This window comes from Bacillus rossius, chromosome 15 (assembly GCF_032445375.1).
Source record: "Bacillus rossius redtenbacheri isolate Brsri chromosome 15, Brsri_v3, whole genome shotgun sequence".
Taxonomy (NCBI): domain Eukaryota; kingdom Metazoa; phylum Arthropoda; class Insecta; order Phasmatodea; family Bacillidae; genus Bacillus; species Bacillus rossius.
This window is the reverse complement of record NC_086342.1, coordinates 38628527-38654798: the sequence shown is the minus strand read 5'-3', so window position 1 is coordinate 38654798 and position 26272 is coordinate 38628527. Positions and strand designations below refer to the sequence as shown.

The 26272-nt window shown below is 41.1% G+C and overlaps 2 protein-coding genes across 4 annotated transcripts in view; one reads left to right on the top strand and one right to left on the bottom strand.

The window, feature by feature from the left end:
• The window catches only part of LOC134539372 (regulator of telomere elongation helicase 1 homolog), a 79875-nt gene extending 66932 nt beyond the window's left edge, over positions 1 to 12943 (top strand). The window contains exons 13-16 of one of the 3 annotated variants that reach the window (XR_010076302.1): positions 390 to 617; positions 7188 to 7344; positions 10062 to 10159; positions 10273 to 12943. Coding sequence is in view for 2 of the 3 variants with exons in the window: in XM_063381361.1 (XP_063237431.1) it covers positions 390 to 617; positions 7188 to 7344; positions 7929 to 8071 (528 nt within the window). In the remaining variant the exon portion in view is untranslated. Of the gene's footprint in view, positions 1 to 389; positions 618 to 7187; positions 7345 to 7928; positions 8075 to 10061; positions 10160 to 10272 lie in introns of all 3 variants that reach the window. The other 2 variants (XM_063381361.1, XM_063381362.1) reach the window with 2 other exon arrangements.
• A 2432-nt stretch (positions 12944 to 15375) lies between these two features.
• Positions 15376 to 21242, bottom strand: LOC134539370 (mitochondrial ribonuclease P protein 1 homolog). Its single transcript, XM_063381358.1, has 2 exons — positions 20839 to 21242; positions 15376 to 16689 (listed from the first exon to the last, which is right to left on the bottom strand). Exon 2 carries the CDS (start codon positions 16680 to 16682, stop codon positions 15456 to 15458), a length of 1227 nt encoding a protein of 408 aa, XP_063237428.1. The 5' UTR covers positions 16683 to 16689; positions 20839 to 21242; the 3' UTR covers positions 15376 to 15455.
• Between the last annotated feature and the right edge of the window lie 5030 nt (positions 21243 to 26272).

Genomic DNA, 26272 nt, shown 5'->3' with positions numbered 1-26272 from the left:
ATATCATTGACTGATACACTTGCGATTGGGCTTCCGTCCAGTCAAATAAATTGTACGCACGTGAACATAACCTCACTTATATAAATACACATTGTGTTTATAAACCTTAAAAAAAAAAATTATAAACACAATTTCTATATTTCTATCTCTTATATTCACAATTAATAAATGTTTTAATGATATGGACCAGCGTTCAGCATCAATCACCGAAGTTAAAGATTTGAAAAGCACATTACAATTTTTATTCGTATGTGGCCTTTTTTTCATCCTGCGCGCGCATCTTAAAAAATTGACAATGTGATTCGTAATGCGCCTAAAGAAGTATAACTAGTCTGAAAACGGTTTGGCAAGAACTCCGGCGTGCTCCTAATTGTTGTGTGTCTCCCCAGCTGCCCGCTGCGAAGATCACGCTGGACATCAGAGTAGAAGGAGAGGGGGGACCGGGGCGAGTGTTGTCGGACGCCCTGTGCGGGGGCTGCAGGGCGGAGGTGTTCGAGGCCGCCCTGGCGAGCGTCACGAAGAGGACCAACCACGACCGACCACGGAGCGCTGCGGGGGCGGGGCGGAGACTGGCGGACCCGGTCAAAGTGGCGTTGGTCACGGAGTACCTGAGAGAGGTGACCACCCTCGGGTGTGCAGTCGGTCTGGGGATCAGAATGCTCGCGACATCACCCGAGTTTCCTGTGTTTTCGTACTTTTGATGCACTGGCATTAAGCGTGACCAAAGAGTATTATTTTAATTTTTTGTATGTGTAGTTTTAAAATATTATTATAGTTGTTGTTTTTTAAACATGCAAAATTCTCGAGAGAAAAAAAATGTGAAAATTATGTTCCTGTTGTAGTGAATCAGGTCCGCTTGACTGAAAGATCTAAAAGGTTACAGTACTAAGTACCTTATAACAATGAATACAATAATTATAGTTAAAATACTAGAATGCTGCTGAAGGAATGCATAGTGGTGAGAAAAATCATGTAACAACCCAGATTCCCACAGTCCCCATTCACTACACAGTTTAATAACGATCATCATGATCAGTATATTGGTTAAGTTCACTGATATCATTTAAGAAACATTTTTTTTATTTTTTTTATATTCCTTTTAAGAAGTGTTCCTGTGTTTGCCTCACGTTTTATAATCATACTTCACATTGTTTCATGCTTTTTAAAGTGTTCTGACAAATTGCTTGCTTTATGGTGAATAAGCCCTTAGGCCCTGTTTTTATCTGTTTTGGTTTGTGAATGTCAATTTTTATTTTTTCACATATTTTTTTTAAGGATTGCTGGTTTTTGCTATGTTCGAAATGATATTTTAATCCAGTTTTCTTTTATATTTTGCTTGTTCTCGGCATGAGTGTTTGTCTGAAGGTGAGCAGGTGCATAGTTTGCGCTGCACGTGATAGAGACAGAGTGTGAAAAAGGACTCAGTGCTGTTGCCATTATGTCGGTATTGGCTGGTATTTTTTCACTTCCTGAAATATTTTCCACATCATTCTCAAATATTATGGGCTATAGTGAATGGGCCATGAAATTTCCCTCTCAAATTACTACCACTAGTTAATTTCCATGATATATCCAGGTTTTCAAGTAAATTTCCTCACTAATTCAAAATTCCCTGAACTTTTCCCTGACACTACAGAATGTGTACACTCTGATAGTGTCGCAACACAAATCAGAATAGTCAATACAATATAGAAAGTTTTATCACAGTACCTATCGAATAATTGGATGTACAAAGTATTGCATATATGTAATTTTAAAACTACCACACCTTTTAATTCAGAACCTTTATCAACTCTTCATGTCTTGATGTAAACTTTCTATAGTATTACATCAGGGTGGCCACTCACCGGGAAAACCGGGATTTATCAGGGAAATCACGTTGATCGGGAATTATCAGGGAAATGTCAGGGAATTTTTTTAATAACCGGGAATTTTTTGTGTCATGTATATTTCCGCAGAGCTGCCAATCATTACGGATTTTCCGTAATTATTACGAATTTAACACCGAATTACGGAACATCGCTGGTTTATTACGGAAACGAGGCTTTGTGCTGCACGGTAACGGAAAAAAAATTCCGTTTCTGGTGTGCGTGTTTCGTGAACGCAGTTCGAATACATCACGTGGTTGCGCAGATAACGGAACTAATAAGTGTGCGCATGTACTGTCGAAATAAGTAGATTAATTCTTGTGTTTTGTAATAGAAATGGTACGATATTACGTCCGTTGTACGATAAAACTAGTACATATTCTCTGACTTTTCGTTTGTTAACTACTTACATCACGATAATTTTTGTACGGTACTTTGGCTAACCTGTGTTGTGTACATTCTTGAAAGCCATTTTTTTTCATCAAAGTGTTTTTGTCGTGTCTACAGACGTGAAACCTGTTTATGTTGTTCGATAGTGTTGTGTTCTTCAGTGCCGGTTGTAGAAATGAAGCGTGTGACAGAACAATGTGTATCTGGGGTAAAAAAAAAAGAACGTTATTCTTCAGAACTTTCGCCAAACTATTCAAAAGAATGTCCTTGCTTGTCATCTTCAAATGTTTTGGAACGTCACGCGTTTTGTAATGTATGCACGTGTGACTTTTCGATTGCGCATGGTGGAAGGGATGACTGTAGACGGCATATTGAATCAAAAAAACATGCAGAACATTTTAAAGCCGTGACGAGCAATAAATCTATATCGTCGTTTTTCGCTATATCTGAATAAACGAAAGTAACAAACGCAGAGTTAATGTTTACAAGTTTTTTGGTAGAACACAATTTACCGATGGCAGTAGCCGATCATTCGGGTAATTTGTATAGAGCTATGTTTCCGGACTCAAGAATTGCACGGAAATACAGCTGTGCGAGAACAAAAACATCTGCCTTAGTGGAGAGGAGTATATGGCTGGTGAAACTAAATTGAAACTGTTGAATCTTTAGTAAGTGGACCATTTGCTTTAGCTACAGATGGGAGTACTGATTGTAATTGAGTGAAGATTTATCCATTAGTTGTTTCATTTTTAAATCAAACACAAGGTAAAATTGGCACTGTACTGTTATCCCTTGTTGAGAGTACTAAGACTAAGAATATTTCGCAACTAGAAATGTTACACTTCAAATCAAAAATGAATGTAAGAACAGTTATCAAAAGTCGTGTGAAAAAATGTTTGAGCGCTCACCACTGAAATACCTCATTACTAGGGACAGGAAAAAATCGCGGGTTCAATGACCTGTAGGATGAACTCCATAGTTCTGCGTACTCTCTGTCAAATGCCACCCACTCATTGGCTGCTGTCTTTTGAGACGTCCCAACGTAGCAGCCTGAGATTCGATAAAGCTTTGGTCGGGTGTTTCTCATTGGCCCAGAGTCATCCAGGTGAGTAGTGAGCCAATAGCAGAGGCAGCACTGAGGTATAACTATTTGTATTTTAGCCTATCGCGAAATGAATTTGCGAATTTTTCCGGTCTCTAGACATAAAACAAAACACAGACTGCTGGTCATTGAAAGGGACACTATAATGTAAAGTGACATATTTAAAATGTATTATGTTATTTAACGAACTTCTGTATGTATATAATGAAGAAAATACAGCAGGGTGCTAAAATGTGAGTAATCTCTTTCTATAATATTATATTATTTCATCAAAATTATGTTTTTTTGTAATTGTAAATATCAGGGAAATTTTGAATTTTTAATCAGGGAAATCAGGGAAAAATCAGGGAATATTTTTGGTGACTGTGAGTGGCCACCATGTACATAGACAAATATCACTCATGTATCTCATGACGTAAGAAGGTAAATCTTTATTAAGTACTTAACACAAAATTTTATCCTGAAATTTATTTTAATTTTTGATTATTATGTGGATTGAAAATCTGTGTAATTATTAAATTACATGATGCCTGGATTATATCGTTACTGCTTATAAGTAGTATTAATTATTTTGTAGAGTCTACTTCGTAGTGTTTGTTTAAGGAGTGTTGAATTGTATCCATGAATGTGATTACTGATGGGTTTGCCTGGCAGTTGGCAACATCGTGCTTAACTTAATCGACTGCCTCTTTTTTTTTCCATGCTGCACAATTTCAAAGCAAGGTAGTGTGGTTTATAAAATTGTTTATAATTTTTCTGGTTGATAAGTTTTTGTGGCCTCTAGCCTTCATTAAAGCTGCATATTTTATCCCTATTTTCATTTGTGATAAGCTGACCTTATATGCTGGATACGGTGGTATCAAAGTACTCGATACCGTATTTATCTGCAGAAGAGTTGGTCCTGTGTATGGGTCTCCGCTATAATTTGGGTCTGAGATAGGGTCACTTCGAATGTAAGTCGCGCTATATATCTGTCTACAGTTGAGTATAAGTGAAGTCTTTGTTCCTTGTCTCAGCTTATTGGTGCTTAAGAAACACGACACTGGTGTTAACCCTCGTTCCTTTTTTTTGGTCTGCTTTCTGTGCTACTTTTATTAGTGTTGAATGAAGTGAAAGGCATCTATCACTTCCCGGCTAGTATTTTATATTTTTTAAACAAGTCCTCGTCCAGAATAGGAAAAAAAAAAGGTAGCAAACTACCCTTCGTCAGTTTCTTTTATAAAATCTGGCACGCATGTTACAGTGAGGGAGAAATTCATGCGAGAATGCCCGGGCTTTGGAATACGGCTTTCAAAGCACCAACAATTGGCTCAGTTTTGTCATGGAATGTTGAATTTGAAAGCTGAGAAATCTCACGCAAGATACAATAACGTAGGGTCACAGTTGCTTCTTGAAAACCTGTCGAAATAGACACGTGGAGATTGTGCCAGTTTACGGACATTTACCAGTGTGAGGGAGGGAGGGGGAACCGTCAACACCGCTGCATGGCCTCACGCACTCACAGAACGCACACACACAAACTGGCTGGCTTATTTTTATGTTTCCCCTCCTCCAGCCGAATGCCAGTCCAGCGAGTCACATCACTGACTGGTGCTGCGGCCGGGCAGTGACGCCTTTCGTAGTGCTTTCCACGCACGGCTCTGGTATTTCAACTAAACAATTTGTACTTACTCGTAACACACTTTTTAAAACCAACACAGGAGAGTTATTTACACGAGGCAAACCTAGGCAAGCAAAGAAAATGGCAGAAAGTTTGGTAGCAGAGCGTGGTTAACACAACCAGTTAAGCCTTTGTGGCAATTATACTTAACTATGAGTAACACAACATACAAAATGACTTTGGTAACAATTAAATTTTACATTTTAAAAGTCCTTTCTTTAGTTTAAAAAATTAATTCCATTGCAATGATAGGTAGGAATAAGTCCAAAAAAAAAAAATTTACTGCAGCGACTTTCCTGACATGGCCGGCAGCATTCTGAGACCACAAGAGCAGGAGGACTCACTGCTGTTCCAAAAGTTATGGGAAATTAATCAACCATGGGCCTGGATGCCTCACGCCACACGACCGCTAGAAGAAATATGGGGGGGGGGGGGGGGGGGGGACATCGGTCAAAATTAAATACTTAAAATGAGTCCTGGGTGAATCAAGCAAAAAAACTCACCCAAAAGGTGGCATGGAGCAACAAAATCACCACACAATCAAGTGGATTTGAAATAAACTAAACTACGATGTTTACATGATGGATGACTACAGGAGAAGGACAAAACCTTCAAAGAAGTAAAACTATCATAGATAGACACAAGCTGTCGAAACTGGTAGTCCAAAATTTCACAAAAACCTGGTTTGTTCCTAAATCATAATTAAATACTACAGAGATTATTATTTAAATATATTAAGTTATTTTAACTTTAGTTTCAAAATATTTACTGTCTATTTGTTTTTCTGTAAATCTTGAAGCATTTTACAATAATTACTTTTGTTTTAACTCAGTAACAAAATTGACAACTTTGCATTAGTTGATAGTTACATGCCCATTGAAACAACCTTAAGACTAAGGCATCTCACCTCAAATACAAATACAGCAAAACCCCTTATTTGCACTTTTCATGGGGACAAAGTAAAAAAGTGTAAAAAGCGGGAAAGTGTAAATAAAGGGAAAAGTAAGAAATACGTTAAAGTTATTTAAAATACAGTCGCATCCTGCAGCGTTCATAACAAATGCGGGCCACATTACACATACGCATTGCACCACAGTAAAAAATTTTAAAATAAAAGGGCAGCAAATTGGAAATTTACCGTCAATTGCGCGCCGTGCGCGGAGAAAGGTCATCGTACTCAATCAGCTGTTATGGCACGACATACCCGCCGGCTGGCTCTCTCTGTTGTCTGAGCTGCGCATGCGCAGTATAACTCACTCAATGCTCTGCCCAGACTCGTGACGTTCCATCAGCAGCCAGCCAATAGATGCGAGCTTAGCGGAAAAAAATATAAGCTCCACCTCCCGTGTACCAGTTTTGTCCAGTTCTAATACCAGTTTATTGGTATACGCACCAGTTTTCTCGCTGCCGTGACGTGTTCAAGTTTACGTTCACCTTGATGTCTTGATACCAATAATTAATTATTTACGATCCCCAGATATAAATGGTTAGTTTAAAAAATATGCGTCAACTGTACAATACTTCCGAAATTATAAAATACGTTTTAAACAGTTACCAAGACTCCGCTCATTTTATCTAGTGAGGTTTATGTTTCGTACCAGTATTTTGACTAAGTTGTGACATAAATATAGTAACAGCATGTTTATACATTCGTGAGTTTACGTTTTTCCCGAGTACATTTTAGATTGTCTCCTGCTATAATTACTCGGACTTTTACACGCCTAGGCTTAAATTATTATATGTTTAGAAATAAAAGCAACTTTTCATGTTATAAAATATGTTTATTTTGCGATTTAAAATGTTCACTGCCGACTATAAAAGTTACGTTTTTCACAATGTTTTTAGGCCTACTATCGTTGTTACGTGACGTAAATAGCGGGATGGATTAGATTTTTGAGACGTAATTCGCGTGAAAGTATTGTATTGGATTAAATGGGAACCAAACGGGACCTAAAGAATATAGTGCAAATAACGGGAAAACGTAAATAACGGTAACGTAAATAAGGGGTTTCACTGTATGTGAATAAAAAGAAATTACTAAAAAATAATTAGAGACTACATGATGTCCAGTATGCAAAAAAAAAAAAAAGAACATAAAGTTAAACAACTTGAGTATGTACCACTCAACAGCTATGCAATGACACTATTTGGACTAATTTTTTTTCAGGTGGAGAAATCATTGGATAGTGCCTGTTACAAAAAATTTATGACAGCTCTGAAGAAATACACTGTAGATGGCAGCATGGAAGACTTCTTCCATGTACTAAAAGAGGTGTTCCTACCAGAACCAATTGTCTCTACCCAACTTCTGCCATTATTACAAAGTAAGATATTTTACATTACCTGATAACATGTGTTCCATATAAATATAAGATGTATGTAAATACGAAACAAATATACGGTACTTAGAATACGTTCTTGTTAAGGCCTCGATACATAGTTTTGTAGACTTTGGAAAAATTATTCACCTCTAAATTACTCAGCAAGGAAGAATAATATTGTATACAAAGTTGTAAATACATAAAGGTCTAAACTTTCTGATGAACAAATTAACATTTTTACACCACTGTAATTTGTTATTTAGCATTCATTTAAGTTTATTATTTAATCTTGTGTTAAAATAATTGGCACATGCAACACACCAAAATAATGTATGCTGTGCGAATTGAAAGCTAAGAAGAAAATAATTCGTCCTAAGGGAAGAAACAATGTCCATATACACAGTATTGTATACAGCACATGTGGATAGAACAGTCCAAGCCTTACTTCCATCTGCAATATCTATCTCAAATGCAAAAGCATCTTTGATCTTATTTTCTGGTAAAGGCACAGGTTACACTTAGCTTCATACCTTCTACATCTGACACACTTGGATGAGAACGTTTTGAAAAATGCATCTTCCTTTCAGGATCCGGAATCGCTCACACAATTTTGACACGTGAGTTCCAGCATGGACGTACCGGTTTGTGGTTCTCAAGAACCAAATATCTGGTTACTGTGTGGTTACTAGGAAGTACCATTCGACATAGAAAATCCTCAGCATCCTCCTGAGAGGTAATTTTAGTTCTGACTCTCAAAATGATTTCGTCATCTTCAAAAGTTCGCAACATTTTCAAATCAGTTTATTTGTCCAGGCGGAATCATTATTTTGAACAATTCTCACAAGAAGCATCTCTGCCACCAAAAGCTCATTATTTTACAACTCTTCTTTCTGTCGTTTCTCAGGATTCACTTTTGAATTACCTCCGAATCTGAAATTCCATGCTATCAACCTTAACTCTGTTGTAACTAGATAAGTAGTTTAAGTACCATGCCTCTCCCTCAAGCGCTGCCTATCCTTTTCCTGACACATGCTTTCTGTATTAGGGGTGTGTTCAGACTTTGGCCGATCTTCTTCTTTCTGTTTTAGCCAATTTGGTCACTCCCACCACAGTGGTAGAAATTAAAAAAACAAAATCATAAATTCTGTACCTTGTCAATATTAAATCCATTCTTATTAATTGTAAAACCTAAACATTTATCTACTAAAATCCCCGGTGTGATATATGTAAAGTTGTGAGGTTGGGACAGTGGACTTGAGAAGGAACGCAAACTAACTGTGCATGACTTATGTGTGATATATGCGAGAAATGTAACGTGAATAGCAGCAATAAAGATTGTAATGAAGGAGCAAATTAAAAGTGTAAATAATTTAATGTGGCAATTAGTAAAGGCTCAATCACGTGTGTACCCGATGGGTCGTTTAGAACATAACCTAGACTCATAGCAGTGTAGGCTGCAGAGGCCAAAACGCTTGGACCGACGAGGTATTCATGTCTGGGAAATTATATGCATTTGAAGCTGTGAGAAGATGACTGGAAAATATGGAGTTAGAGTCTTCAAACAGTATTTTGTAGCAAACGAAGTAGTTGAAGGAAAACGTGTACCAGTATTGCTGACTTTGTTGGATAACGATGCATATACATTGTGTGCCGGAAATTAGGCATTTCGACACAATATGTTTTAAATGTTTATTATAATTTGAAATAATTTTTGGAAATTTTTATTTGCTCTATAATTTGGTTACTAAAGGGCGATTTACACTTTGTTAGTCTGGTGTGCTCCCCTAAGTTAAACTTTGTGCCAGTAGACAGAAGCACCTTTCCCAGAGATGTATCTGATATTTTGCAGATCTAATACTTTGCTGGCAGCCAGTTTGAAATTTCCCTCGCTTACAGGCATGTCCCAGGCCTGTAACGTTACTTCACTTCATGACTAAAACCGCCTACAGCAGCTCTGGACGAGCTGTTACCATTTCTCAGAGACGAGCTGACCATAGCCTTTACTGTCACGAATACGTATTAGGTTCTCCCCTCGAAAAGCACGTCATGGACGCTTGTTCTCAGCATCGTTGCACTTTTGTTCACCCCCCTCCTCTCTCTGTTCTAAGAATTCGCCTAAGGCCAATGACAGGTCAGAAACCCCAGCAGACAGCGACCGTCTCCAAGGACGCCTCGCATAAAAAATGTGTGTGCCAAGATGGACCGCACACGATACCTAGCGGCAAATTCGCGAACCTCCCAGCCAACTTATCCTGTAGGCCGCCAGAGTGCAGCACTAGACTGCGCCCTTTATTCCCTTGGTAAAGCAGACGCCTTGGGCGAGTCGATACTTTTCATTTCAGACACCTCTCAACAGGTAGCGCTAAAGTCGGCCAGTGCTACCAACTTCGAGACATCAGTCAGAGTTTTTTTATGATGCCCACTCGGGGAACTTCGGGACCTTTCGGTCTGGACTCCCAGTCCCCCCCTCCACTTTTGATTCAAGATTTACTTTTAATTACGAGACGCAGTTCTCCGCGAGACACTTCACGTCGCGACTGCAGACGGACCATTTCGCGATTATCGGCGAATCGACGAGACACTGCAAGACTTCCATCCAGCCGCAACCGACTATGTAGTCGCATAAATAAGGGATGCTATCCCTGTAATCTTTTTCAAGTAGCTTAGTCCGTCTGCGTAGTACAAAATGTAATAGTTATTTTTCTTTTAAATTTATTTAGTTTGAAATGAAGAAATCAACCGCGCCCAGCTGCGTAATCGCGGGATCCAGTTCCTGGCTGGCGACGCATCTGTAAATAGAAGCCAACTCCCCTGTCTGGTGAGTGACGATCCGCGACTTTCCCCAACCTCCCCTTAACTTTTCCGGGCATTTTCTGCCCCGTATACTGTCTGTGTTCAAGTTCTGATCAGTTTTGATTCGGACTGTTCCAGACAGGGTCCGAGAGCCGGACGCCGAATTGGCATTTTCATCTCCTTTCCTCAACAGGACACAAGCGCCCTGGCATCATGTTCCCGCGTGATCTCCGGGAAAGGAAGCCCCGACCTCCGGTGCTTCTGTATCTTTTGACCCTTTTCTGAACTTTCTTTTAATTACGTCGTCAGATGCAGTTAATTAGATAAACATAATTTCTGAACTTTAAGTATATATCCGGGGATCGTTTAAACACATATGTATTTTTTTTTATTGGTTTATGTATTTTTAGTAAATGAAACTTTGATAATTCCATGTACGGCCAGCCAATGTTTTTTTTTAATATACCTGAGACCTGTTTAAGAATGTAATTAATATTGTACGTTAATATTTTCTTGTTTCTGTTATAAGTTTCCTCAGTATGGAGTAATTATATTTCAGACGGAATCACACCTTGTTTTTGTTCGTTTCTAATAAACTGGTGAAACCTAAAGATCCACCCAGCAAGGCAAAGATGGTGGTCAGACCGTGGTTGGCTGCTACAAGAATGATGGCAGTTGGCATGGTTTGAACCTTGCTACAATTGCTACGGGATCTTCTCACATCACAAATTTAAAATTCATTCAAACTATGAACGAAAACACTCGCTCACTTCCGGAGATCGCTCCTCAGTTCTGTGTCTTCACAGCGTAATGTCCCTAGCAAGCTCGTCTACCTAGCTACTGAATAAACTGGACCTAAGTCCCTTTGGAGCAGGCGAACCAGGCCTGTGTTGCACACATAGGGCCTAAAGTTAAACGTTCGATAACAAAGAAAAATAAAGGTTTAAACACTTCAGTTACGGCACAGCCTTAACTCCAGAAGTTAAACTGTCTGTCTCACACGTCCTTAACGGCACAGTACTTGAACGACGACTGATGAGGCGACACTAATGTGTACCACCACGCAGGGAAGTAGCAGCTGCGTGACCTCACCAGCCAATCGCAACACAGCTTTCATCCAAGGACACAATCCCATACGTAATACCTTAACCTCGCATCGAGGCATGTCTGCAAAAACAAACATGCAAAACACAAAATTCTCTCTGCTTGGTTGGCATGAAAACCTAATAATTTTTCCCCATCACCCGTGGGAGCGAATACCTGCTGATATTTCCATCATGAGATTACTTACAGAAAGTGCTGGAATGTCTTGGTAACTGAAAATATGTCTAGAAAATTGGCCCCGTCGTGTTGCGCATCCGTCAAATGTCCTTCCTTTTCCCAAAAAAACACAATGTTCTAGAACCATACTGAAAGTAAATAAAATAAAGAAATATACATTTAAACAAATACTAACCTAGCAAACAGTGTGAAAACCAGCAAAAATTTAGTTAAATGGCAATTCAGAATAAAATAATTAAATATCAAAGGCTTATAAAAACATTCATGTAAGTCACATCAATATTATAAAAGCAAAATTATGTGTGTATGTTTGTTACTACTTGACGTCCGAACCGCTGAAATGATTTGGATTAGACACAGCATACAGCTAGCTCATAACCTGGATTAACACATATGCCACATATTACTATGAAATTCCATCCCTAATGGTGTGAAAAAGGGGTAAATTCATTTTTTAAACAGAAAATCATAGTTCACAGACATACAAACAGTAAGTGTCAATGTCCACCACCACAGTAAGGTCTGGACACTTCCTATCCTTCTCCTTGGTGAGACCCGCCCGCTCAGTGGAGCTCACGGCGACTAGCGAACTAACGGCGCTAATAACAGTTCAGTTTTGAATTTTAAACATGCTTTTCAGTGAGTCCGCCTAGGGTTTGTCAAATTTTGTGACGAGTGTGTGTGTTTGTTACTTCTTCATACTGTATTAAACACATAGGCTACTTTTTATCCCAAAAATGTTTGCTGTTCCTGTCACTAAAACGTGACTGCCTAACATTTGATCTAGAGGTTCGTTCTAACCCGTTTTTATTTTTACAAACTAAAATACATTCATCTAGGAAAAAAAAGTAAGATGTCTCCTGCAGGATCACTAAACTCTGTAACAACACAGACCAGAAAGTTTTTTTTAAAAAAACCCAGAAGCCAAGCAATTCCAATGAATTGTATTAGCAACAGACTTGTAATTTTCATTCATGTATGGTGAACTCAAATCACCAAACTCACTTGGTGTCAAAGTCCCAGGGATTTGGCCATCACCCCATTCTCCACGGCCCTGCTGATATCATTTCAAATTTTTGAGCGTATGCTGTGAATGGTCATGAATTTGAGTGGTTTTCTTTTCCCGTACGGATGTACATACAGGTATTTAAAAGTTTTGAACAACTGTTTGGAAAAAAAAATTTACATTTGCTTTGGGTGTGTTTCAGGGTTTCACAGATTTGTCATGCGTGGGCATAAGAAGACATTTGAAGATTTGTACATGTGTTTAGAGGCCAGCATGCTGGGATAACGTCAGAGTGCATTCCTTCCGATTGTGTGGCGACTAAGACTGAGCAGCAAACATGCTACAAAGACACTTAGATTTAATGTTGTAAGTGCCTGTGTAGCATTGTTACAAATGTGTGTTTTTTTTAAGTGCAACATTTGTTATATTTTTCGTCATAGCAGTTTTATATTGTATGTAGCAACTCCATTTTCATGGTTATCATATTGGTGATGTTTTCTGTAAAAAAAAAAAAAAAAAAAATTTGTTATAAACTTAAATTTGTTTGGAATATGTTTGTAACAATTTTTTCTTCAATCTTACGATTAATTTAACATTAAGGTGAACCTCTTAAGATAATACCACTTAAGAAATTATAATAATAAGCTTTAAAAAATTTTTGCATGTCCTGTAAACTAATAAAATTTTACCCTTTTAGTAGGTGAACCTCTTAAGATAATACCACTTAAGAAATTATAATAATAAGCTTTAAAAAATTTTTGCATGTCCTGTAAACTAATAAAATTTTACCCTTTTAGTAACATTTTCTTGCTAGTAAGTCCAGTACCTCAAAAAACTTAACGGGAATTGGCTGTAGTTCTAAATTTTTGGTTGTCCCTTGCATTTCCTATCTAATACATGTAAAACAGTTGTGAGTATACATCCGATGGTCCGGCACCAGCAACGAATGTATGAACTATCCAACTAAGCAAACTTAGGTCTTCCAGGATACATGTAGTAAGGCCTGTTGAGATGGTTTTCACCTTGTCAGTATTATAACATTCTCGGATCAGGTCTGTTGCTTTATCATAACTACCTTAAGCTTTATGTTTTTTTTCTTTTCAGTTGTGTTATTTTTAACTTTGTTCTCACAGTTGATGTATGTCACATTGAAGAGGAGTGTAATGTCGCTGTTTAAATCTGTGAATACCACATTGCCAGAGATTTTGGGATTTAACCACTTTGTCCACTAAACTGAAGAAAGATGACATTTTGAACACCGTGAAAGATAGGAGGAAGAAATTACAAGAGAACCATAATATTCAACAGTATGCACAAAAGTGTGGAGAAACATTGTGATAAAAATAAAATCTTGACTACAAAACGTAAACAGAGCATTAAAAAACAGAATGGCTAGACATAGAGAGCAAGATGAAAATTGCTGAATTTGGCAACCAAATGTTGTTCTGATGGTACGTAAGAAACAGAGTGAGAAATGAAAATAAAGATTTTCCTTTGTTTTTGTATTCATAAGCCGTTCTGAACCATTGGGATAATATGGATAATATTTCTCATATCATTAAGAATACTTATGCAGCACTGTATTGGGAAACAAGATTATTTTTCTGCTTCAACATAATTATTTTTATATTAATTTTTGGGGAGATTGCAGCCCAAATGCTACCCTTGTTAATAACTATTTGTTTTGAAGCCAATGTGTAATTTAGTTGATGCGCACAAAATCTTCACAGACAAAAATAAGTTGGGCATGACGCCACAAAGTCTGTTTCAACTCGGTAAACAACAGATGTACCGTAGCATACAGGTAGCCAGCCTTATGAGGGGGGGGGAAGATATGTGTGCGCAGGTCTGACTACGCTATCGGCTATTCTGCAAACATCACCTATGGCAAGTTAAGTTGCGGCTTTGGAGTGTAAAGGACCAAATGTTTTTACGTCCGCGCGTATGCCGCCGTGCCATGCCGTACCATTGTTGCCTGGCCACAGACCGGGCCGTGAACTCAGTCTAGCCAGTGGCAGGGAATTCACACAAACAAAACAATGTCTGCCCATTCAGCTGCCGGTAACTGTACGTGCTTGATCACTCATAATCATAATGCATCGTGTTCAAGTATTTCAGACAAAACAAGTATTACGGCATGCAGAATGTCATGAAGGCCACACTTATGTTGGTAGCAGTTTAGTTTTAAGTAAGTCAACTGTGTGCACAATCGTACAAAATGACTATGAAACATTTATGCTGTTGAATGTTGTACTAACGGGAATATACGTATTTGATATTAGATACCAGAACAGAAATAAACAGATGATTCACATGGAAAAGGTTATTAAATTTAAAAAAAAAATCATGGGCCTGATAGAATTGATGTGAACCAAGCGGAAATACACAAATAAGCACTTTAATTTTTGAAAAATTAAAATGTAACTATCCGGACAGTAATGTTGATTTCACTACCAGTAAAGGATGGTTTGGAAAGTTTGCGGAAAGGTACATGACGTGAGATGAAGGTCATGCCCGGGCAGCAAGTCAACCAGCCGACTGATGATAATTATCTCCCGTTACGCAGTGTCGTATTTCTCATACAAAGTATTTGATGGTAGGCTTATAAAGATAAATGGTGTGCCATAGATATCACAAGAATCGTGTTTGCTACACTCCGACACTGCTGAGGTGACCTTCCAAATGGTTTTATTCAGAACTTAGAAAGTTAAGAAATGGTGTTTTAAACTTTTATTGCAACATTTCTAGGCTTCAATTAATACTTGAACTTAAGATCACTGGGAACTAACAGAATTATGTATGGAAGGTCTTGCAGAATTTTAACATGCACAAGAAACTGTTTAATTTAAATGCACTTATTCTACAGGCACCGCAAACAATATCCCATAGATAGTGCCGAGATAACTGTGCAAGCACAGACCAAGAGATTTAATTATATTTCAAATAAAACATTCTTTATGCATAAAAAACTTTGTATTCTGAAAGTAATTCTCAAACTTCATTTCACTACAAACAGTACATTACGTTACCATTATTAGCTTTTCAAAATTTTATCCACCCTGAAGCTACTGTACTTATTAATAGTCCTGCCCAAACTTTTCACACGCTCTTTATCACTGTCAAACAGCTTTCTTCTTGGCACGTGCATCAAAGCCTTGTTCCAGTCACCGGTCGACCGGATGTCCAGCATTATCAGGATCATCTGGTTCAGAGTCAGAGTCTTCCCGGAGCCCGACCCCCACATCAGATACCTGTCCAACGGCAGCTTTGCCATCTTCAGTCGTTCTTTCTTGGCTTTGGCCAGGGACAGAGGTTCTTGATTGGCCTTGTCCACCATGGCACCTACGATGTACACAGCGTCGTGATCGTACGTCGTCAACTCCTCCCGGCAATGTGGCGTCAGGTACACTAAATTTTCTTTCGGGAACAAGTCCAAGTAGCTTTTCTCTGTGACGTTGAGTGGGAAGTGCTCGTCGTACATAGATGGGATGTGCTTCAGCAACGCTTTCATGGTCAGGCTTTCCTTGTTGACGTTGCAGAAATACAGATCGAACGGATCTGGATAGATGCGATTCTCTGAGAAAGTAAGCAGTAGTTGTTTGGCACAGTTCTTGGCCTCTTGTCTCGTCATGTGCTGGTCAAAACCACAGTCAAAAACAATCTTCTGGTTGAACTGCATTGCGTGCATTAGCCTGTTGTGGTAAAAGTTATTTATCGTACGGTCGTACAGCCTGAAGAATAATGTGTTGTTGCTTAATCCATATTTGATGTGACCATCATCATCATCAGGTTTTCTTTCTTCATGCTGCAGTCGTTTATCTTCTTTCTTTCGTTTCCTATTTTCTTTCTTTATCTCAACCTCAAACAAAAAAGACAAATACTTCTTTCTACTAGATATGGTATTCAGTGACACCAATTCCTTCAACTGATCGACAGAAACCTTTGACGGAACTTTTTTCCCTTCCTGTCTGGACACTTCCATTTCCAGAAGTATGAGTTTCAATTTCTTTTCCAGCTCTGGCTGACCATTTGTAACACTACTTGTATCAATTCCCAGTCCAGAGACCACTGGAACTGAAGATTCTATCTTGGTTCCCATGGTTGAAAAATTATTAGGCCTACAGCACAGGGAAACAGAAGTACAGGAAGCTGTTGTTTTTGGATGTTTGAAAGAATGTGAACGTGAAATGATCTTGGATGTTTTGCAGCACTGTTCAGCAATAGCTGCCAAAAAGTTCCATTTTATAAACTGCACTGCCATGTTACACCTGAAAAAAAAAAGAGTAAGCCTTTTAGAAATACATGTAAAATAAAACAGGTACAGTAGTCTCTTGACTAACCAAGTTCCGTTTAAACAAGGTGAACTCAAGTGCCATTCCTGGCAACGTTTGTGGAAACATATTTTTGAGGGCCTAGAAAATTATCTAACTGTTGTTGAAACCTTAATAAAATTAACCTCAATGATGCAATTGACTAGTTAAGTGAATCATGAAGTGACGTGAAAGAATTTACACTAAAGAAAAGCTGGAACAATATTACCCTTGGACCAACTGAAAACCATGATGACTTTTGAATTATAATCATGTTATCCGAAATTTTGCTTAGTCAAGGTCCATGTTAACTCGGTTAATCAAGACTACTGTATTTCCCAAAGTTGATTAAACAGCACTACATATTAAAATTAGTAAGTTAAGTATATTACAACTACACTAGTACAAGTATACAACGTAAAATAAGATTGACAAACACAGAGGTGTCTCAAGGTTGCAGACGCTCTTAACGTACTGGTCACAGACTCAGTGCTCGTTATATAATTACTTAGGAGGTTGTAAGGTGCCTTAGGTGCCAGTCGAAAAAAAATAGATGAATATAACAAACAATTTAATTTAAAAACTTAGGCGTGTTCCACTATGTAGCTGTATTATGAATGTTACTCAATTGACACATCTCTATTGAGTACGCTAATATTTGTGCTTCATACGCTTGTCTCCAAGGTATATACATATCTCTTTGGGATTACAGTCAGTGATGGGTGTAACTATATATAGCCGTGGGAAGACACTAGAGCTAGATCTGCACTCCAGAGGACCCGGGTTTGCATACTGGTCCGGTCGTCCTGGTTTCGAATTACCATGGTTTCCCCAAATTAAACCCAGGCAAACACTGGGATTTTTTCCTCACTATAGCCTGTATCACTCTTATATTGCAGTAGGTACAGAGCACCGTTATATAGATGGGTTTGGCAACTTCCTATCTTTTGCCTTGGCGTGTCTCGTCGGCTTAGTGAAGCTTGCGGTGGTCTGCGAACTAACGACACTATAGTCGTGGAACCCATTATTAAACATTGCGTTAAATGAGTGCTTTGTATAAAATATGTTAGTCCTAATTCTGTCTGATTTTTTGAAATTTTTTTCCCAGATTACCTACTATTTCTTCATTCGTTTGGGGGCTTGGTTAATGCTTAATATGTACCAGTGCCTTAAAGAGAAAAAAAAAATATCAAAACTAAACACCAATTATTATTTCACAGGAGAAACTATATGTAGCAGTTGGTCACTATTTATAAGGAATCCCATTTATTATGTGATATGATCAAACAGAGCCAAAAATTTGTAATATTAAATGACATTTAATGACAAAAAAATGGTTGAAACAAGATGGCAATTTTCAGTTGCGTTTCCACAGAAGGAATAATGGAATGTTTTTTTAGCTTACATGAAGTACATCAGGAATATGTATTTTCAAAATTATAATTACAAATTTTCCTCTGCAAAAGAAATTTTTTTTGGTATATTTAAAAATGTTTCATTTCATTGTAAAGTTGTGTTTAAAACTTTTGTGCGCTTTGGCATATATCTGAAAACAGAGTACACTGAAATAAGGACAGCTTTTTAAATGCACACTGCAAAGTACAAACTAATGATGAAACACAATATTCAGGCACTGGCTTATAGCTTTCCCAATCTTGCTGCCTTCAAGATGTTTAGCCTCGACTGGGGCGGGGGATCTTACAGTGCTGGGTCGATTCCAATTCTGGAATCTACAGGTTCCATTGATTCTAATGGGATCAAAGTAGAAAGAAGAATCCAAAGGAAGCCTATCAATTCTTTCCTTAAAGTAAGCACTCCAAATTTAAGAACATTAAATTTAATTTGTCGATACCTTAAAGAATAATTTTTGATATATTAAAGGGAGTTTTCTGAGCAATTGGGTGCTTTCAGATTAATAAAGAGCTATCCAATTTTTCAGAATTTTTATACTTCTCATTTTTTTTTATTTTATTGAAACTTGAACCAATTACTCAAAGTATCAGGCCAATTCTATAGGATTTTTTTTAATACGAGTTTAGTTTGATTAGTTTGCTTGTTAAGGATCCTATTCAATGAAGAATGGTTTATGTTCTGAAAAATCCTTAGTTAAAGAAACTCAACATTTCTATGCTTTAAACCAAATTTTGTTTTAACTACAAGTGTAATTTAAATTATTTTTATTACTGTGTGAGTTATTATAACAATAAAGTTCCTACTCAATGTGTTGTTATAACAAGTTTCCACCCTATTTTAAATCTTATCACGAAACACAACTTTGTCAAAGTATAAAAATAGAGAAATTATATTTTTATTGTACAAAAGTAACAAATCTGGCACTCACAAAGTTAATTTTATTTTGTGATTCGGTTACCTGAAATTATAATGCCCCTACCTTAGTAAATTGTTTATCATTATTTATAATAATAAATAAATAAATAAACATCAATTGTTATTACTTTCGTAAAATAACTCAAAAGGCTTTTGTATCTCGTAAAAAAAAGAAAAAAGACAACTGACAGTTTTAAAAGCATTATCTTGAAAAGTATGGAATCAAAATCAAAGCATCATATCTCAAATATGAGAACAGAAACGAGAATTAGAATCGAGCCAACACTACTCATTCATGCTGCAAACGACCAAAATTATTGTAACTTCTTGAGTGAGATGTCTTTTCGATGCACTTGGCCACTTAGAGCGTTGTGAAAGAATTAAATATTTACTGGTGCAGCAGAGCGGTTGTGTAGGCTATGTGTGAAACATGAGGTGACACAATGTGACACTTGTCCCTGAACATGACATGAACCAAGAATCTGGTGCGAAGGAACACCAACCTTCAGAGGACCTGCGACTTTTCCCAAACAGGAAGATATGGATGCTCATAGATTGGGAATTGAACCTAAATTTCTGTGATAGAGAGACTCACGTGCTAAATGTGCTGTAAACATTACATCTACACTTTAACTCGCTATTTGAACTCTCCACATGCAACACACAATACTGACATATATGAAAGTGAAAGGTTGATAAGGTAAGGTCAACTGTGAAAGTATTTAAAATCCCAGAATTTTTTTTCCCCAGCAGAGTCGGTTTTAACACTTCTAGGTGGTGTTTTTGAGGACGGTAACGATACTCCGTGAACATTCTATAAATGCAGACAGCCAGAATCTATTCAAAAAATCTAAACTTGAGCAGCTCAATTGGTACCAAGATACAGGTTGCTGAATTAGAAACAGCATACTTTTCTAGAGTAGCGGCTTCTCCACACAAAAAAAAGTTGGTAATTCTGAAAGAGAGCCACTTTTTTTAGAAAAGAAAATTGAAAATCCCAAAATATTTTTTTTCTATTTCTAGGACATATTTGAATAAACTCCTATATAGGATCAAGTAATTTACCTTTTAATGAGTGGTTAGGGTAGATCAGCTTCATGACAAATACTGTGTTATTGTGACAATGGTAGATTGGAATGGATTTATTGAGTTCCTTGTTCAATTTCTAATCGTCCTGTGGAGTTGCATTTCAATATTTCAAGAACTGCACGTGCAATTAACCATTTTTCACTTGAAATTGAAACAAATTAAGAAGGAAAAGAGTCTTGGCCCTGGCCATAATGTTCTGACATTAAACAGCCCTATCATTTTGAAAACAGGCTCAGCTATACTATATTCCTAAGTATCTCTGGACAACTACAAGATGAATTACAGCTAGTGTCAAGTACACAAACAGTACCTTAATAAAGTGGCAGCAAAAATCAGGCCCATCTCTTGTTGGAAAGTGCCTTGGGTTCGCTATACGCACAATGGTGGTGGCCACCCTAACCCATTACATGTAGCCTACTAAACTAAACACAGGTACCATCATGTACCACAAGATTAAAATATACACGATCATACCATCAGGCTTAAGGAATAAATTCGGATACGTGATAGAAACCGAAGCTGTTTAGGGTGATTGAATTAGGTTAGTGACATTTTAAAAATACTGTTAAACCGTTTCAAAGGTGGGTTAGGTTAGTGAAATTACCAAGAAACCAGCAACTAGAAAGGTAAAACTAGTAAAAAAACCTATATTAATATGTGAAAAAAAGAAGAAAAAAACGGAAAACGTACCTTAAAATCTATTCACAACAATACTTAACTCTCCGTTAAACCATATTCTCATTAGTTTTAGTCGTTCAAAGATTTTTGAAACTTTTCGTTTACATACAAAACATCGTACCATAGATATACAAAAATGGAGCCACTTGTTTTCGAAAAATTTTTTCTAGATAAGCTCGTAAAATATCCCACAAAAGGTATAATAGTTTAGATTAACTTATATCCAGTCAATAAACTCATTAACGCCACACTAGTTTTAACGGTTCCCTGCCATAATAAAGTTTAATTATTTCTAGGAAGAGAAAAATCCCATCGTTAATAAAAGCAACCCAATAAAAAGTAAAGATAGGAACCTAAATACGCAAGGAAGGGTAAGTTAAGTGCCTATATAAGATAGGCCATTCCCTCACACTATGCATCCATAGGCTAAATGTGTGTTATAAGGAAGTGTCCAAGTGGACTGGAATGCTGACCGGTCAGCAGACATATGCAGAGTTAAAATAACCTCATCATTGTAAAAAGCTAAACAACCAAAATGCATAAAATATTTTGGTTCTGTTCCTTAAAGGTAATTAGCCTCCATATGTTATTTAATTAATGATTAATTCACTGTAATACATAAAAATAAAATAAAAATCTTGCTATGTGATTTAGTACTATGCTCGTTATTGAGAGATATTTCTTTCCTAATGAATCCAGGAAAGTAATATAAGCTATTAAAAGTGCATTAAGGATCAAATATCAAACATGTTTTGATGCTGCTGGGGCTGATCCCGTTTGGAGTGGTTAAAGTCCCGGCTGTCAAATGGGTGATAGAGGGGGTTCGAGCCTCGTGGCCTGGGGGATCTAGCCTAGAGCAGGTGTGTCACTCTCCCGCTCAGGAACTGTCCCGAAGAGTACCACAGGTTCTGGTCATGGAACGAGATGAAGAACCTGAGAAGTTTCCTCACCATAGTTGCATCCCGTGTTGGCCAAGGCTTCTGCGCGCTAGCACGCGCCTCCTGCGTGTCTGACGTCTCTGCTGCCAACAGCAAAACTGCCACTCCACTCCTCCGGCAGCTGCGAGCTCCTTGAGACGTGAAGGCTTTTGCGACTCGCGCGATACTGCCGCGAAACGATTGTGTGTGGCCTGCAAGATTATTTATGCCCTCCCCACACTCCCCATTACCTCGTGCATCTACACTTTTCCCTACACGCGCACTGGTGGTGCCATCGGGGCAAATAGGTAGCAATGTGCAACAATAGGGGGAGGGGGAGCACTTGAGGCGACGTCAACATAATAACATGCTACTACTACCGCAACATGAGCTCTATACAACACATATTTAGTAATAGGATGGAACTCCTTATCATTTTAATATCTTTGTACGAGAGTGGTTAAACATCGAAGTCTCTGACTATTGGATTTGGTATAATGATCGAGACTACAGACTTCTTTTTAGCTTGCATTGCCGTCGTCCGGGGTCTCGGGCTCGAGTCCCGGTGCGGTTCCTAGCGGGAGTGGCTGTTGCGAATGTAATGAGTCCGGGTGGGCGCCAGACTAGTTCTGGTGCTAGTCGGTAGTTGGGTCGTGGGGTCGATTGCCCTGCGTGGCCCACTAGGACCATCGGCGGTGTTGCGTGGGTTTGAGAGATTCCCTACTCGGCGGTGGTTGGGAATAGCAGGTTTAAAGAAGCGTATGCTGGAGTGAGTTAATAAATGACGTGCATCATTTATTCAGTCGACAGTGGCTCTGGTGTAACGTTGTTGGTTACACGCCACGTCGTACAATAGGTGACGTTACAAGATACAAATTACACAATTACACGCAACTGAGTCTGAGAGTTACTGAATTACCGTAGCACAAGTTTACAAAAGGAATGTTACACGAGGTTGCGTTATATAAGTTCACGAATGTTACGTGGAGAGATGCGTCGCACAAGTTTACAAAAGGAATGTTACACGAGGTTGCGTTGCACAAGTTTACAAAATAATGTTACACGAGGGTGCGTTGCACAAGTTTACAAAAGAAATGTTACACGAGGTTGCATTGCACAAGTTTACAAAAGAAATGTTACAAAGTTAGTAATTATTCCGTATTATCGTGTCCCTAGGCGTTTCTGAGCCTGACTGCTCAACGAGGGGTGAGGGTGATTGGAGGCGGCCAATCCCGTAAATCTGCGTATTGAGGCGGCGCTCGCGTCCACGGCAGTGGAGCGCGGACCGCAGCTAAATTCGCTCAAGAGTTCCCTTACGGGGAGTGTCAGTGCCGGAGCGACTGAGATTAACAAAAGTTCTGTCCTCGGGAGTCGGCCCGTACCGGATAATGCACCTACCCCGCGGACCAAGTGTGGTGCAGGGGGGGGGGGGGGGTGTGATATTTATGCGGCCGGATTAGGTCCTGGACCGAAAAACTGGACCGGGTACACACGGAGAGATTATTAAAAAGGTTTTGAAGAATGACTATAGTTACCAGAAGTGAACTCGGTGTGGACAAAGGATGATGTCTCTCCGTGGGACGTGCGTCCGCCCCGGTCCACGAGTCGCGCTGTACTGGCGTCATGTCATGGCGTCCGGCCGAGGCTCGGTGGCCCTCGCGCCGTTAATTTCTGATCTGATAAGTTAATAAGAGAATTTAATGATGTTAAATTCTTATATAAATTATAAAGGCTGAATTAAGGTCATTTGTCCCTTCTATGAATTGAAAGTTATTATATTTAAGAATTATTATGTTTGAATGTTTTACGTCACACCAGCGACTGTTCGTCTCTTGTCAGATTGCTCTGGTGGGGTTAATGACGCAACACAAGGCTTGTATAATTATGTCATAAGGTCTGATTGATTGATTCAGGCAGAAGGCCGCCAGGGGAACACTCACACGCGTATTGCTGTAGTTACACACGTGAGTGCCCGGGCACTCCTACGTCGCACTTCTGTCAACCGACTTTAAATTACTACGTAATATAGTTTAATAATTAGTGTTTGTTTTTATACGTGGTTGATTGAAGTGACGGTCTGTTTATTTGGGGGAGGCCGGGTTCTACCTTAGTTGTTGGTGGCTTGCCTGACTCGGGTGGGCCATGGCTAGGGGCGCGTTCCGTTAGCGGGGTTGCATACTGGCGGTTGCAGGTCGGGCTTTAGGGTGGCCTTCGGTCGGACGACGTCAAATGCCCCCCCCTCGAGAAGCCCGACCTTGCGCCGCTAGTGACCCCGCCACGTGGGGGCGCCCCTAGCTTCGGCAGCAGCTCCAGCCAGGTGGTGCTCGCGGCGGCCGCAACTGGTAGGGCCTGCGTACTGGGTCCAGGTCGTCCCACGTCGAACAGCCGGGTGTTGGTTCGTCGGCGTGGTCCGGCAGCTGATAGGGCCCGCGCTCTGGACCTGGGTGGTCCCGCGTCGAGTGCCCGAGGTGGTCCGGCAGCTGATAGGGCCCGCGCTCTGGACCTGGGTGGTCCCGCGTCGAGTGCCCGAGGTGGTCTGGCAGCTGGTAGGGCCCGCGCTCTGGACCTGGGTGGTCCCGAGTCGGGAGTCCGGGTGGTGGGACGTTGGCAGGGGCCCGTGGCGCCTTCCCCCGTACGTAGTCGTCCAGGTACCTGGGTGGTCGGCGATTCCTCGGGGGGAGGTTCCCTGGGGCGTCTCCCGGGCCCGGGGGCTCGTGGGGCGATGTGGTGGCGTCTGGCCGTAGGTCGTCCGGGGCTGAACGCAGCGTAGTGTGGTACGGACGTCTCTCCCGCTCTGGGATGCCAGGCGGTCCCAGGTCAGTGGTCTTGTCATCTGGTTCCGTCACCACGGGGATGGTCTCAGCCTCGCCGTCCTCTGTCGGGGTGCTGAGGGGGTCCGAGAGCTCGGTGATCGAGAGTGTCTCGACGCCGTCTTCTGGCGGTCTCGGTGTAGTCGTGGGTTCGTCAGTGTCCGGCGGCCACTCGATGAGGGGTCCTTGGGGCTCGTCTTCGAGGGTAGGTGTCCCGCTGGGCTCGTCGGCTACCTATGGTGCCGGTGTGGCCGTTGTGTCCTCGTACACGAGCGTCTGTGGTCGGCTCTGACCAGTTGGTCTTCGTGCTGGGGTGGTCTCGGCGGGCGTGTCCTCCTCCGGCGCTTCCTCGGTGTCCGGTGTGGGTGCTACCTCCTCGTCGGGGGGGTTCTCCCCGGGTAGGTGGGCCAGCCGCAGATCGTCGCGGTGTACCTTCTTGTCTCGTCTCCCGCTGGTGCGTATCAGGAAGGTGGTCCTCCCGAGCCGTCGGCGTACGGGGTGGGGACCGCTCCACCTTGGGGCTAGTCCAGCGCAATAGTTGCGGGGCGCTGTGGAGAGGGGGTGCACGTGGACAAACACCTGGTCGCCTACCCGCACCGCGGGTGGGGGGTGTTCGGTCGTGGGTGTTATTCCCTGGGCGTACCGTCTCTGACGTTGTCGAGCCTCGTCGTGTTCGACGGTGCGCCGTCGATCGCGGTCGGCTGTGTCTTCCGCCGGGTGGGGTGGTCCGTGTGTGGTCCATTCCCCTGGCAGTGGCAGGTTGTGCCCCTGCACCATCTCTGCCGGTGTCCGGCCGGTGGCGGCGTTGGTGCGTCTCCGGACGCAGAACAGTGCGTCTGGCATGTGGGTATCCCACTGAGTGTGGTCCGCCCCCAGTCGTATACGCAGTTGTGCCTTCAGCTCCTGGTTCCGTCGTTCGGTGGGGTTTGCCCTCGGGTGGTAGGCTGGCATCGTGTGGTGTTCGACCTCGTGGTCGGTGCACCAGGCCTTCCACTGACGGCCCAGGAACTGGCTGGCGTTGTCTGTTAATATGGACTGGGGGTAGCCCCAGCATGACAGAAACTTGTTGGTCAGGATGTGAAGTAGAGTGGTGGTCCTGATGTTGCTGCACGTGTACGCTTCGGTCCACCGCGTGAACAGGTCTGTCACGACAAGCAGGAAGAGTTTCCCGCGGGGCGTGCGGGGGTAGGGGCCCATCACGTCCAGCGCGATGGTCTGGAAGGCGGTGGTGGGCTCCCTGGGTCGTTGTTGCTCCTCCCCGTCCCGTCGGCGTGCCTTTCGTCTCTGACAGACCTCGCACTCGCGTTTGTATTCACGGACATCGTGGGTCAGACCTGGCCAGTGGTAGTGTTGGCCCACTTCGCGGCGGGTCTGGTCCGTCCCGGGGTGCCCGGCGAGGTCGTGGTCGTGGTGGAACCGCAAGGTGGCCTCTCGCGCCTCTGTGGGGACGTAAGTTCGCCAGTCGCCGTGGTTGCCTGGGGTCCGCGTCATGACCACGCCGTCCTGCACGCTCCAGGTACCGTGTTCGGCCGCGGGGATCTGTCGACGTCGGCGGTCGGCGTCGGGTGACGTCTCCTGGGCCTGGCATACGCGCCGATACAGGTCGGCGGCGGTGTTGGGCGGTCCTTCCTCGTCCTGGGCCTCGGCCGTGAGGCGGCTACATGTAGTGTCGCCGTGTTCGGGTGGGTTTGGCTTGACTGGGGGTAACATGGCGTCCCA

Bases quoted from the DNA above. Each gene is read 5' to 3' on its own strand.
- LOC134539370 (XM_063381358.1), bottom strand. From the start codon at position 16,682: ATGGCAGTGCAGTTTATAAAATGGAACTTTTTGGCAGCTATTGCTGAA.